Source organism: Gavialis gangeticus, unplaced genomic scaffold (assembly GCF_001723915.1).
Source record: "Gavialis gangeticus isolate Ggan-Ray unplaced genomic scaffold, GavGan_comp1, whole genome shotgun sequence".
NCBI lineage: Eukaryota > Metazoa > Chordata > Crocodylia > Gavialidae > Gavialis > Gavialis gangeticus.
In genome coordinates, this window is record NW_017729034.1 from 28,746,137 (window position 1) to 28,758,857 (window position 12,721).

General features: G+C 39.3%; 1 protein-coding gene across 2 annotated transcripts in view; it reads right to left on the bottom strand.

Moving 5' to 3' along the window:
• The window catches only part of ZFAND3 (zinc finger AN1-type containing 3), a 244,475-nt gene that overhangs the window by 74,166 nt on the left and 157,588 nt on the right, over nucleotides 1-12,721 (bottom strand). For both annotated transcript variants that reach the window (XM_019526985.1, XM_019526986.1), the window contains one exon: nucleotides 2,477-2,542. In XM_019526985.1, the coding sequence (XP_019382530.1) occupies nucleotides 2,477-2,542 (66 nt within the window). The remainder of the gene's footprint in view (nucleotides 1-2,476; nucleotides 2,543-12,721) is intronic.

Below are 12,721 nucleotides of genomic sequence, written 5' to 3' on the forward strand. Positions count from 1 at the left end.
AGTTTTTTGCTTTTACAAAATCCTTATCCTTTGGGCACACTTTAGAATATAAATACCTTGACAGCCATACCATCAACTTTGGCAAAGAGGAAAAAACAATATATGGTATTATATACCTTTGTCACAAATGATTCTCTGGGACCCAAAGGGACGGACGTTCATAAGGTAAAAACTAAAAGAAACTCAGCCTCCTCTACCGCCTTTTCCTTGTCTTGACAGATTGTTCTGATCATCTTCAGTTACATTAAATACTAATAATATATGAAAGGTTTAGGTATTCCTTAAAATTCTCCCGATAGAAACTTGCATCTAACATACGCAGGGCAGATTTCTGTTTTTCTGGTCTCAAACACTGATACTGCAAACCTAAGGGAAAATCTGTACTGGAAGTGAAAAAAAAATTCAGCTGAACTCACACCAAAACATTCTTCCTTTAAAGCTCAAAAGAGCAGAAATGTAGGATTCTCACAAAAGGGAGAGTTATATATAGTGGGTAACATTGAGCAATACATTTTTTAATAATCAAATTAACCAACTTCTTAGAAATAAAAAGAAGCTGAACTGCTACTATGGCAAATGTTGAATGAACATGAAATACCTATAGTAGCCCTCACAGTATTCTACTTTGTAAGGTTTACCAGTTCACCATAACCCAAACTTAATTTTATATGTATACAGTAAAACTCCTTGCAATTCATGCCTCTTTTAAATACCACACTTAATTGGATTCCTTACAACTGGCCAGAAAAGCATACCCCTCTCTTCATCAAGCAGCAATGAAAATGTTTGAAGTTTTGAAAAAGCACATTTTAACACAATTTTTTTTAAAATGACAATTGGTACATTAAACATTTTCTGTGATCTATACTCAGAAAGTGTTTTTTTCAGGTAAGACTTTCCTCACATCATGCAAAAGCATCAGAGCCTATACATTAAATTGTCTTGGAACTGTCTAAAAGCAAAACTGCCTACTTTATTTCCATTGTCAAAACTAGGTGAAATGCTAACAGCAAGCAAAGCATTAATCCTGACAATGTATTTTATATTTAAAGCACTTTCACTTTTACACAACTTATGTACTATGTTTAATAGAATGTGCGTATTTTTGTGAGTTACATATGATTTTTACATGGAAAAACAATGTTAACTGCTGGCAGGGGGCTCAGCGTGAGAGGCTGCAACCAAATCATGCAAGCCTTGATCACTGAAAAGATGACAAGGTAAAAGCAGTTTGGTAAAAACTAAGAAAACCAAAAGCAATAGAAAACCATTTTGGTTTGTTTAGTTGTACTCCAGAAGAGAAGATGGCAAGCTTTCTTTGCATCTTTGCAGTTCTGTTAGTTTACAAGAACACTGTAAGCCTAACATACACATGAGCCTACAGGACCAAAAAAATCTCTCTGGATTACTAGCACAAACAGGAAGGATAAAAACTATTGGGGAAAGACACCATACCTGTTTAATGCACTATTTCCCAACATACCTAGTCATTCCATCCAGTTTAGTTTAAGGAGATACTGTTGCTCCCATATCGCACTGCAAACTGTAACCTTAGTTGCCATTTTGCTATTATCAGATTTGATATGATCAGATTTTTAATATTCAGGTAGTTCTTTCTCCCAGCATTTTTCAAGACTATCTATCCAGAAAGATATTTAACCATCCTTTAGTCATAATTGTAGTTAGATATTACAGCAGTTACTATTTGAAGGGAAAACAGGAATTAGGAATACCAGATGCACTGCAGTTTATTCTGCAGAGGAATACGGAGGCAAACTTACTTTCTTGTTAAAGCAGACCCCCCAAGCCTACACCAGAAAGAAAAATTCTCATATTTGATGACTGTGGGAGAGAGACCCAGTGGACAAAGTGCTAAGCTGAGAAACATCTACTGAAGGACTCAATGAAGGACACCAATCCCCAAAAGAGAGATAATCCTTAATTAATAGGAAATACCTTTTTTCAGCCCTAATGTTGCTTACAGCTACATGGAGAAATCAGGACATGGAGGGTTCTGTCAGAACTGAGAAAAATTAGGCTTATCCTAGTCACAGAAGTTGTGTATATCAGTCCTTCAGACTAGGGAATCAATCAGGAAAGGTGTAGCCAACTCTGCTCAGAAATGGTTTGCTTTTTGAATTCTGTACATTACTTTTAAAGTGGGCCTCTTTTGAAGACCCTCCAGCTAAATAAATTTTAATTTTGTTCAATTGGATTACTTTTGTATTTTTGTATGATTATGTCACATTAATGATAAAAGCAGTAAATTTAAGTGTTTAGACATTAGAGGAAACTTTGAGAGAATTCTTATTCTCTGCCCATTTTCATTATAAGCAACTGCCATGCTTCAGTTTTCACACTTAGCAGCAAATCATTACGGTTTATTTGTCATTGCTATTTTAAGGGATATTTACCACACTCAAGTTCTACCATACAGCAACATTTTATGCGAAATCCAACACAAAGGAAAAGGTACCTGAGTCACAGGATCTTTTGGTTGGTGTGGTTAAGGAGACATGAGCTGTACCTGTGCATGGCCCACCTGGAAACAAAGAATACCATCAGTTTTAACACACAAACTAACATTAAATATTTGCAACTTTCATACAGATAAATAAAGTCAGGATTGCATCTGGGGTAGCACAGCCGCTGAAATCTGAATGCGTCTTGGAGTAGCTGCAGTAATAGCTGTATTTATGCAGCTCTTCATTCTCCACCCTGGCCTCTCCATTAATATCTGACCACACCTTGTGATTAGATATGAAGACAAGTTTTGTTTTGTTTGTTTTGTTAGGTAAACACTTTATATATTGGCAATATCTTTAGAGGAACACACACTGGAAACATTCCATCTATGCTAGAAAAAGCACTGTGTTCATTCTAACCATGCTAGGATCTCATGGAGGTAACCCACAAGTAAAATCATGGGTTAAAATGTTGGCTTCATTGAAGTCAGTGAGAGATTGCCCAATTGGCTCCACAGGGATTTCACCTGTTGTTTCTAGTGCTTTCTATCCCAAAGGGACTTTACAGGCAGTTTAAGTTAGGCCTGGAGAGGTCAAACAATACCAATGAATCCACCTTATCCTAGGCCTGAATTTTGCCTCATTTCTAAAAATCACTTTTTGTCCTGTGGTGGAGCACAGCAGGTTTGGAACAGCAGATAGCAATGCTATGTAGTAGTGAAGGCAAGGGAATAAGAATGGCAAGTGCAGCTGGAACTGCTGGAAGAATTGTAAAGACAGAATACTGCTGACTAAACTTTTGTGGGGTCACTGGAAGTGATGAAATCTATGGTTTTGCAAATAATCTAAGCACAAGCAAACACCCTACATTTTTTTTGTAGACAAATTATTTCATGTTCTGGACTCCCGCCTACTGATTTGGCATTTGTTTGTGGTAAATTGCTTTTAAGCTTTGTAGCATCTTAACATGCATCATCATGGAAGAGCTCTCTAGAGATCTTGTTAAACTAACAACCCAATTCAGGGTACTCGGTATATTGCAGTAAAGGACAAATAAAACCATATACTGGAGCCAAAACAAATTGACAGCAATGTAAATAGCAGTAATAATACATCATAGTTTTGTTAATTAGATGATAACAAAGCTAAAGCCTGAAATCAGATCTGGCCTAGCAGAATTTGGCCATCAGAATATGAATAATTCAATGTAAGAATGGGTTCACCATAAGCCTAACTCCAGATATATGATGTGCTACTAACTGGGCTATTAACTAGGCATCTAGTTGTTACGTATCCTGAAAACAGCTCTACTGCTAGAACAAATGTAGCCTTCTCTTTTCAAACAATTTCATGTCTAGATTTTTGTTTTTTAAAAAAAAAACATTTTCCCCTTTTTACTGAATTTTCCTGTTAAGTTTTTCTTTTGTTTATTTTTATGATAAAAATGATGGGCCATGGCAATTCTGTTTATGATGGAAACCTCATGGGATTATAAGAACACTGCAAAAGAAAGGCTTGAAAATATAATTTTTAATTAGCCTGTCTACAACTCTGCTCTTTTAAACATCATCTATTGAACTCAGTCCCCTGAAATGCACTTGGGAACAAAGATCTCATGAGCTTTTAAAATTTCAGACTGCCAGCTTTTCATATGAGAGCTGATAAAGCTCCCACTACAGTTCTCTGGCCCTCCAAGGAGTCTTCAAGCAAAAGATACAATTTTATACCCTCTTTCCAAGTAATCTTTTAAGTGATTGTATGATAAATCAAAATGCAAGCTAAATGGAAAGTTGTCAAGCTACAATCATTAAAAAAATTAAACTTCTTTACATGGGTTAGAAAAATGTCAGAATTTAAAAAGTAAAAATTTTAGATGTCAGATTAATTCACGCTAGTAATACTATTGTCCAAGGTGTGAAAAATGCATTAGTCTACAAGGTGGTGTGCATTTGGGAAGAGAAAAAGATGAAAGGATCCTGAGACAGATTTGACACCTGTTTGAAGAACTACTGACAAGCTAACTCAAGCTCGAACACAATGCTTCAATGTTTGTGATATTAATATTGCAAAAGATTTTTAGAACAAATACCAAAAGGTTTTGTTGGAAATGCACACAAAACTAAAATATAGAACTGTTAGGTTCGTCAGTGTCCATTTTAAAGAGCAGATGCACGTTAACTGTTTACATGTAAACACTGCTCAACACAGACTAGGCTATTCCAATAAATTTATTTTATACAACAACTGTATTATGGCCACTTAAAGAGAGATTTTAATTAGATTATTTCAAGTTTAATAGAAATAAAACCTGATAGGCCTTACCACACAAGAAAATGAATGTGACCAACCAACATGATTACTGTAAATATTTACAGTATTGTAAAGATTTATCTTAATTGGGTTCCTCAGAAGACAGTCAAATATAGGATGCTAATTTGTCATTTTCTAAAACTGAATAAGCTACCTGCATCCCTCATTGTACTGGATTCTCATAAACATAACAGAAGATTCTTTATATTGTCTTACTATGTGTGTTCAGATAGTTTTGTTTTCAACTGCACCAAACTAGGATTTCAACAACTAACAACTTGGGATTTGCATGCAAATACATTAATGCCTAATAACCAACAAAGCTGGCATGCCCTTTGCAGAACTTCTACAGTTGTTTTTTGTTTCAGCATTAAAAATAATCATGCATAATGCAGTACTATGTAGCATGGGCTTGAATCGGCTATTCTGTATGGAAATCATGGTGCCAAATCCTTTGTATTGTTAAACTAATGCAGAAATCTTTATACTTTTTGAAATAGGACAGAATATTTTTCACTGGGCTGAAATTAGTATTGCATAGAAAAATTAACTCAGATAAGTGAGGATGGTGGTCCAACCTACTTGGTAAAGATAACACGTCTCGCCCAAGTATCAAAACGTAAATACCTGAAATCAGGGCTCAGGCGAATTGACCAGGATTCACAAAATGCTCATGTGCACAATACATCTGCAAATGAAAGAATCCAGGGGCCAGCTCATGGTATAATCCAAAAGGCTGGAGACTGCTAATTGCTCTCACTGCAAAATGTTATAAGACTAAAGCTGAAGAATAATATAGCTTTTACATGTACTTCATTATCCTATCTGCAGATCCAAAATTCATGAAGTTAGCTTAGTCATGAGATTTTAAGGAGTTTGAGTTTCTTTAATAAGAGATGCAGAAGCAGATATAATGAAAGCCGTTACTCGCCAACACTAGCATATGAATTCAGGAACTGGAGCTTTACAGCAGCCAAAATATGGCAAATTTTATGGTGAAAATAAGTTGGGTTTGTATATTCAGCCCTGAAAGAGAGGGCAACCAAAGAGAAATACTTTGTAACACTGGGAATGTAGAAAAATATAGGTAGTCTTGTTAATACACCTGCAGCGCCTAGTTATTTTTGGCTCCTGGTATCACTAACTTGTAGCTACTGTTAACATAGTACTATGGAAGGGCATCAGTTAGGACAAACAGACTGTCAAATAGTTAGTTAAAAATGGTCTGTGGCCCAATAATCAAACTAACATTTCACTATCATATTCGCTCGTAACAGTAAAATATTAATAAAACATAAAAATAGTTAACTTACCCATTTCTTTTGCAGATTTATTACTCTTCCAATATGCTCTCTTAATTAACATGACATTTACATAACAATATAATTAATTTCCATCTACAGGCACCGTAGACTAATTAGAAATGCATCATCCCTTTTTAAATACCTTGTCAATTTCATTCCATCTAATATGAGGCCAATTCACCTTTTGCAGCACTAAACATACCAATACATCAAAATCCTACTCAGAGAAATAATTTTGGGCCTCCAAATTTAACTAATGGAACAAAATTAGTGGAATACAAATGCAACAATCTGAAGTATCTAGCAAGAACCTTAGTCACTAGAATGCACTTTACAAGTTTTCTATGCAATACAAAAAGCAGTCAATTTTCTTATATCCAACACAAATTGAATACACATAAAACTAGCAGCATGTATAACTGCCTTCTCTCTAGAATATTTTCCTTTACAGATCCAAGAAATTCTGACAAATGTGAAACAAGTTTAAAAAAAACCAGTGGGATTATTATGCATTATTTGTTAACTGCTGACAATGGAGAAAGAGACTCCTCATAGCACTTTAGCAATTGGACTAGATTGACAGGACCTATTCTTGGGAACAAGCAACTTCTTGACACTTTACACAGAATCTTGTGAAGTGGTGTCTGTCAGAGCAATGCCTGGGCTTCCTTGTGCAAATACCCAAAACAAAAGTTACTGCAAGGCAGAGGCCCTGATCTATACTAGTTCTTTTCTTTTCTTAAATAAGAACTGACTAGATAGCCTAGATTTTATTACTTTAGTCTGTCAGTAAACTCAAAATAACCCAAATACCTGTAACCTTTATTTGCCATTGAAGGAGGTAGCATTTGAAATGTGAATGCCTCACATCTGATGGCATAGTTCAGTTATTGGAGACTCCTCACCAAACAGAAGGGGAGATTGGGGATATGAACAAGGGTTCAATGCCTGGAAAATATGGTGAGGAGTCAAAGTTGCCTTGAAAGAGAACTCTCCAGCTGGGTGATGGGGAACTACTTTTTTGCCACCCCTATGCAGACATGCTGTCTGGTTGATGCATCAGCTGGAGGTGGCTGCAGGGGAGAGGTGGCTCCAGGCCTTGGGCAGGTGAGATGGGTGGGGTGGTAGGGAGGAGGGAGGTGGAAGTTTGCAGATTTATGCTCTCTGCCCTTACCAACTCACAGGTGAGCCAGGACATACTGTGCTATACCCTTGGAACACAACTGATCCCAAAGCAGTTTGACCCATTCCAAAGAGGAAGGGAGGAGGGAGGGTGGAAGACTGGGATACTGGGGGTATTCCACTATTGAAAGAAGCATATAGCTTTCCAGCTGATGCAAGAGCCAGCTCTTTTCTGCAAAAATAAAACTTTGAACAGTTGCATGCTCATTTTTTATGTCAGAAGAAAGGCACTTCCCCCAGCACAAATGTTACATCTATCCATACAGCCCTAGTATGGACTGAAGGCAGCTGGACTACACAATGGCACACAGATTAATATATTATTATATACACATACATACAATGTTTAATCATGAATAATATCAAAACTAAGTACATAGTGAACAAACATGACCATGAAGTGAACAATGTAAAAGAAACTTAGATCTACAGTGGTCAAAACAAATCAGTGTACATCTGAACCTTGTTCTAACTTCAGGGGGTCTTGAGGGAGCTAGGAGGTTCCTATATAAGGAATAAAAAGCAGTCTCTTTTGAAAGAGGAGCTAAGATGGCAGTTAAAGGAGAGATGGTTTCTCAAGATACTTGCATAACAATAGAGGCTCTGTGAGGTTTTAGGAGAAATACTGAGGGCACTAGCAAAACAGGAAAGACCAGCACTTTGGAAATTTTCCCAAACCAGGAATTTAGTTTGTGCATTTGCTTAATCAGTAGAGACATACCTAATTATCTACATAATCAAGTTTGAAGAGTCATCGATTAGACGTACAAATACATAAAGACCTAAAACAAGAATATTAAACCTGTGCAAGCTCAGTCTGCACAAACAGCACACTCTTCCTGTGAGAAAAAGCAAATCCTTGTAAGAAGTAATTTGCTGCAGAATGAATAAGCTGCACAACAATTTTGGTTGCCTCCACCATTAAACATAGCTTAGAAGAAAGGACATTTAAATAATTATGCATTTTTCTCAATCTAATGAGGCTGTCTTCAATCATCTTTGAGGATTTTATTTATATGTCATTTTGCAACGCAAAAAATCACCATTACATTGTTGGTCTTAATTGGTGCCATTCTGTGGTGGGAATATTGGCTAAGTACAGACATTCAAAAAGCCTGAGGCAGAATCAATCTAAGTTGCACAGTTTTCTGTAAGTGGCTTAGGTTAAATCTACAGTGAACAGTATATGTCTGCCTGTTAGTGGGGACAGGTGTGAGGGAGCATGCAGGCTGCTTGCACTGATTGAGACTTGCAGGTTGGGGGTGCTGCAGACTCCCTGGGCTGCTGGAGGCTGCTGAGCATAACCAAACACCCAGGCCACCCCTCACTGACAGCCAGACACAGGCCAGAAAGCCCACACACCCCTTCCACCCTAGTACTCTGGCACCCTGTAGCTGTGGGCCAAAAAAGCCTTGCAGCATCCCAGATGCCCATGGCCTGGGTACCTCCTGGCTATGGCTGAGCCATGGGGGTCACAGGGTTGCCTCCATGTAGGCTCAGTTTTGATGTTCTATCTTCTGCCACACCAGAGAGAAACCACCTGGCACCAGATCCCTCCTCGAAGGAGGGGTGGGGGTCCAGGCTGGGGTCTGGGTGGCAGGGCACCCGTCTCTGGCCTCTGAGATGTGGTGTATGGGAGCCAGAGTTGGGTGCTGGGCATGGGGGTCCCTGGCTGGGTATGCAGGAAGCCAGGGTCAGCTCCGTGGAGCTGTGCCCAAGCATGGGGGTTCGCTTAGGCTTAAGTGTCAGGTGTGTGTATACATCGTGGGGTACTTTGTGATGGAGTGGGCGGGGGGGCACAGAGCATGGGTGTGGGTGCCCAGGCTGCAGGGCTCATGCAGGCAACATGGATGCCCCCTTTCTCTGCCTGCAATTCACAGATGGCTACAGGCAGAAGGCAGGACTGGGGAGAGGGTGTGCTGCCTCTGCTCAGAGACAGCTCAGGGGTGGGGCCCATTAAGCGCTCAGCTGGGACAGACTAGCATGGGCTGAGTTCTAGTGTGCTTCTCTGCAAGGGGGGAGTTGAAGGGGTCTGGAAAGGAGGCTGGGATGCCACAGGACAGTAATCTAAGTTTACTCAATAGGGGATCTAGTACAGAAGTTCGATTCACTGTACAAGTGAATCGATTAGATTTGAATGCATGTTGAATAAAGTCCATCTTAGACAGGGTTCTGCCATTTTTAGACTAGTCTCTGTGTGCTGAACTTCTGTAACGGTTATGGGTTTAGATTTATTTCTGATCACTTAACCAGTTTGTGTGTATTGTCTATACCTACTCTGTAACTACAGACATTCAAAAATCCGAAGGCAGAATCAATTTAAGTTATGTGGTTTTATGTAAGTGGCATAGTTCAGTGGTTCCCAACTTTTTTAGACTATGAACCAGCAAATCATGGACTGGAATCATACAATCATAGGGCTGGAAGGGACCCCGAAGAATCACTGGGCCTAGCCTCCTGCATGACCAGGAAAGACATCTGGGGTCAGGTAACCCCAGCCAGGTGACCGTCCAGTCTTCTCTTGAAGACCTCTAGGGTAGGTAATTGTACCACCTCTGGGGAGAGCTTGTTCTATAGTATGGACACCCCAGTTGTGAAGAAGTTTTTCTAATGTTCAGCCTGAAATGATCTTCCAGGAGTTTGTGGCCATTGTTTCTAGTTTTCTCCCAGGGCGCCCTGGTGAGCAGTTGTTCACTAAACCCCTGATGTATACTTGTGATGTAGCGGTAAGCTGCAATCAGGTCCTCCTCTCTCAGCCTTCTTTTCTTTAGGCTGAAGAGTCCAAAATCCCTCGGCCTCTCCTTGGATGGCTTGCCATGCAAGTCTCTGATCATATGGGTGGCCCTTTTCTGGAGCCTCTTGAGCTTTAGCACGTCCTTATTGAAGTGCGGTGCTCAGAACTGGACACAGTACTCTAGCTGTGGCTGCACCAGTGTTGAGTAAAGCGGGAGAATCACTTTTTGGGTTTTACTGAAGATGTATCGATTGATGCATGCCAGAGTTTTATTGGCCCTACTGCAGTGCACTGTTGACTCATTCATACTGGGGTCTATTGTTACCCCCAGACCCCTTTCATTTGCAGTGCTGGTCAGGTTAGCAATGCCCAGCCTGTAGGTGTGCTGGGGGTTCTTCCTTCCCAGATGCAGCACTTCGCATTTCTCTGCGTTGAACCTCATCTGGTTCCGTTCTGCCCAACATGCCAGCCTGTCTAAGGCTGCAGATACAAGCAGACCATCTGAGGGTGTGTCTGCACAACCCCATATCTTGGTGTGATCCTTGAACTTGGCCAATGGGCTTTTCACCCCCTCATCCAGGTTGCTGATGAACAGCATTGGACCAAGTACTGACCCCTGGGGTATGCTACTGCCCACATCTCGCCAGAAGTGACCGTGGACCAGCAAACTGTGGACAAGCATACTTCAAGACCAGAAGTGACTGGCATACTGCAGACTGGCAGCCAACTCTTTTTTTATACTCAGTACTTCTGGTCAGGCAGCCAACCCTCCTGCAGACCAGCAGCCAACCAGTATTGAGCCATGGCCCAGGCATTGGGAACCTCTGGCAGAGTTTATATCAGTAGCGAACAGAACGCATTCGCCTTCTGGTGAGGTAGGCAAGTCTTAGACCAGGTTCTGCCATTTTTAAATCAGTCCATGTGTGCCAAACTTCTGTTCTGTTATGTGAATAGACCAGTTTCTGATCACTTATATCAGTAAAAGTGTAATGTCTGTACCTGGCTGTAGCAAGATACCTCAAGCCAGGATTCCAAGGTTCTGCTCCCTTTTCTGGCATTGCTCTACTTTTATTTCTGGCAAATTGCTTAGTCTCAGTTTGCTCACTGGTAAAATGGACATGGTACTTCCCTAGCTCTGAGGCATAATTTAAGGCCTAAAGTACTCCTGAAATTTACAGTTATGATACAATAGTAAATTCATTGTTATAGTAACCTAAACTGTTGTAGAGCTTCTGTTCCTTTACCAACATTTTTGCACGTGAACACATTTGTTTCAGCTTCTTAGGGCCTCCTCCTCTTTATTAAATGAGTCTACAGAATATGCTGCCGAATACATCCTGCAAGACTAGCATAAACTGGAACTGGAGAAAATAATTAACAGTGGTACTATTTTGTTGGCCTTAATTAGGCTTCAGAATTACCCTTGCCATTGACATGAAAAGGAACTCTTTTCAATCTCTCTACATGCTTAATACAACATAGCACAGGATATGTTAGAAAGGCAGAGCAACAAACTGTCTCAAACTTCGCTTGTGAAGATGAAAGCAAAAGCCACCAAAAGGTCATAATGCCATAATGCAGCTGTTCCCCAACTGACAGATTGCACACCACCAATTTAAAACAATAAGTACCACCACCATATTTCTGTCATATGAAGTAATTATAATAAATCTGTTAATGCATACCACTGATAGGTTTTCTGCATACCACTGGTGCTATGTGCATCACAGACTGCATAATGCCATCATTTACACAGATCACCCTTGCCCAGAGATGAGCATGAAGTATATACATTATGCTTGCTTTAAATTTCTACATCTTTACTTAAGGTGTACTGGAGCTTCTTTTCTTCAGATTTATAAATTAATATCCCCCCATTAAATCAGATTTAAAGTTAGGGAATACATATGTGATTTTGTACTAAATGTAAAGAGGGAAGTATATGGGTTTGTGCTAAGAGTGTACAAAAAATCTGAGATGGCTGCTGTCCAGAGGTATCAAAAATAAAGTACATTTAACTTTACATTTTCAGGTGCATCAAAGCCTGACCACGTTTATATTATTTTTAACAAGTCAAGCCAAAGAACTATCTCCAGACTAAGAGATTCTACCTCTCTTGCAAACGTCTAATTAAAAAGCCTCAAACAGTTAGCTCTTACTACAATCCCTAAAGGCCAAACCACAGTAATGCTAAACATTAACCAGAGAAGCATATCATAGGATCAAAGACCTACTGATGAGAATACCCAATTCCTGTTATCAGATGTACAAACTTGGGTACCAGAAGCAAGAACATGATGAGTGCTGCTGTCAGTCAATCTTCTGTGTCCACAAGAAACTTGATATCATTTCTTAAGGTCACTGTTTGATTTGCAGCTTTTGTCAATTGTATGTGGACATGAAGTTTAATTGTAATATTAAATCCTTTGGTCATGGAACAAGCCAGTTTTGTAGCTCAACTCATTTTTAATAGTTGCTGTGTTATTTTAGAGAAAAGCCAAAACATCTGCTTTACAGAAAGACAAATATATGAATCTATGATTTTATATGACAAAAAAACAGTAAAATTATTTCCATGACCACCTCTAAGAAATTAATCAATGCTTGATATTTAGGTTGGGATAAGTCAATATTTCTTTACACAATTAATTCAATTACAGAAGCATATCTGAATGTAACATTTCTCTCTTCTCCCTTGTCTTATTTCATTCATCAGCTTAGAAACA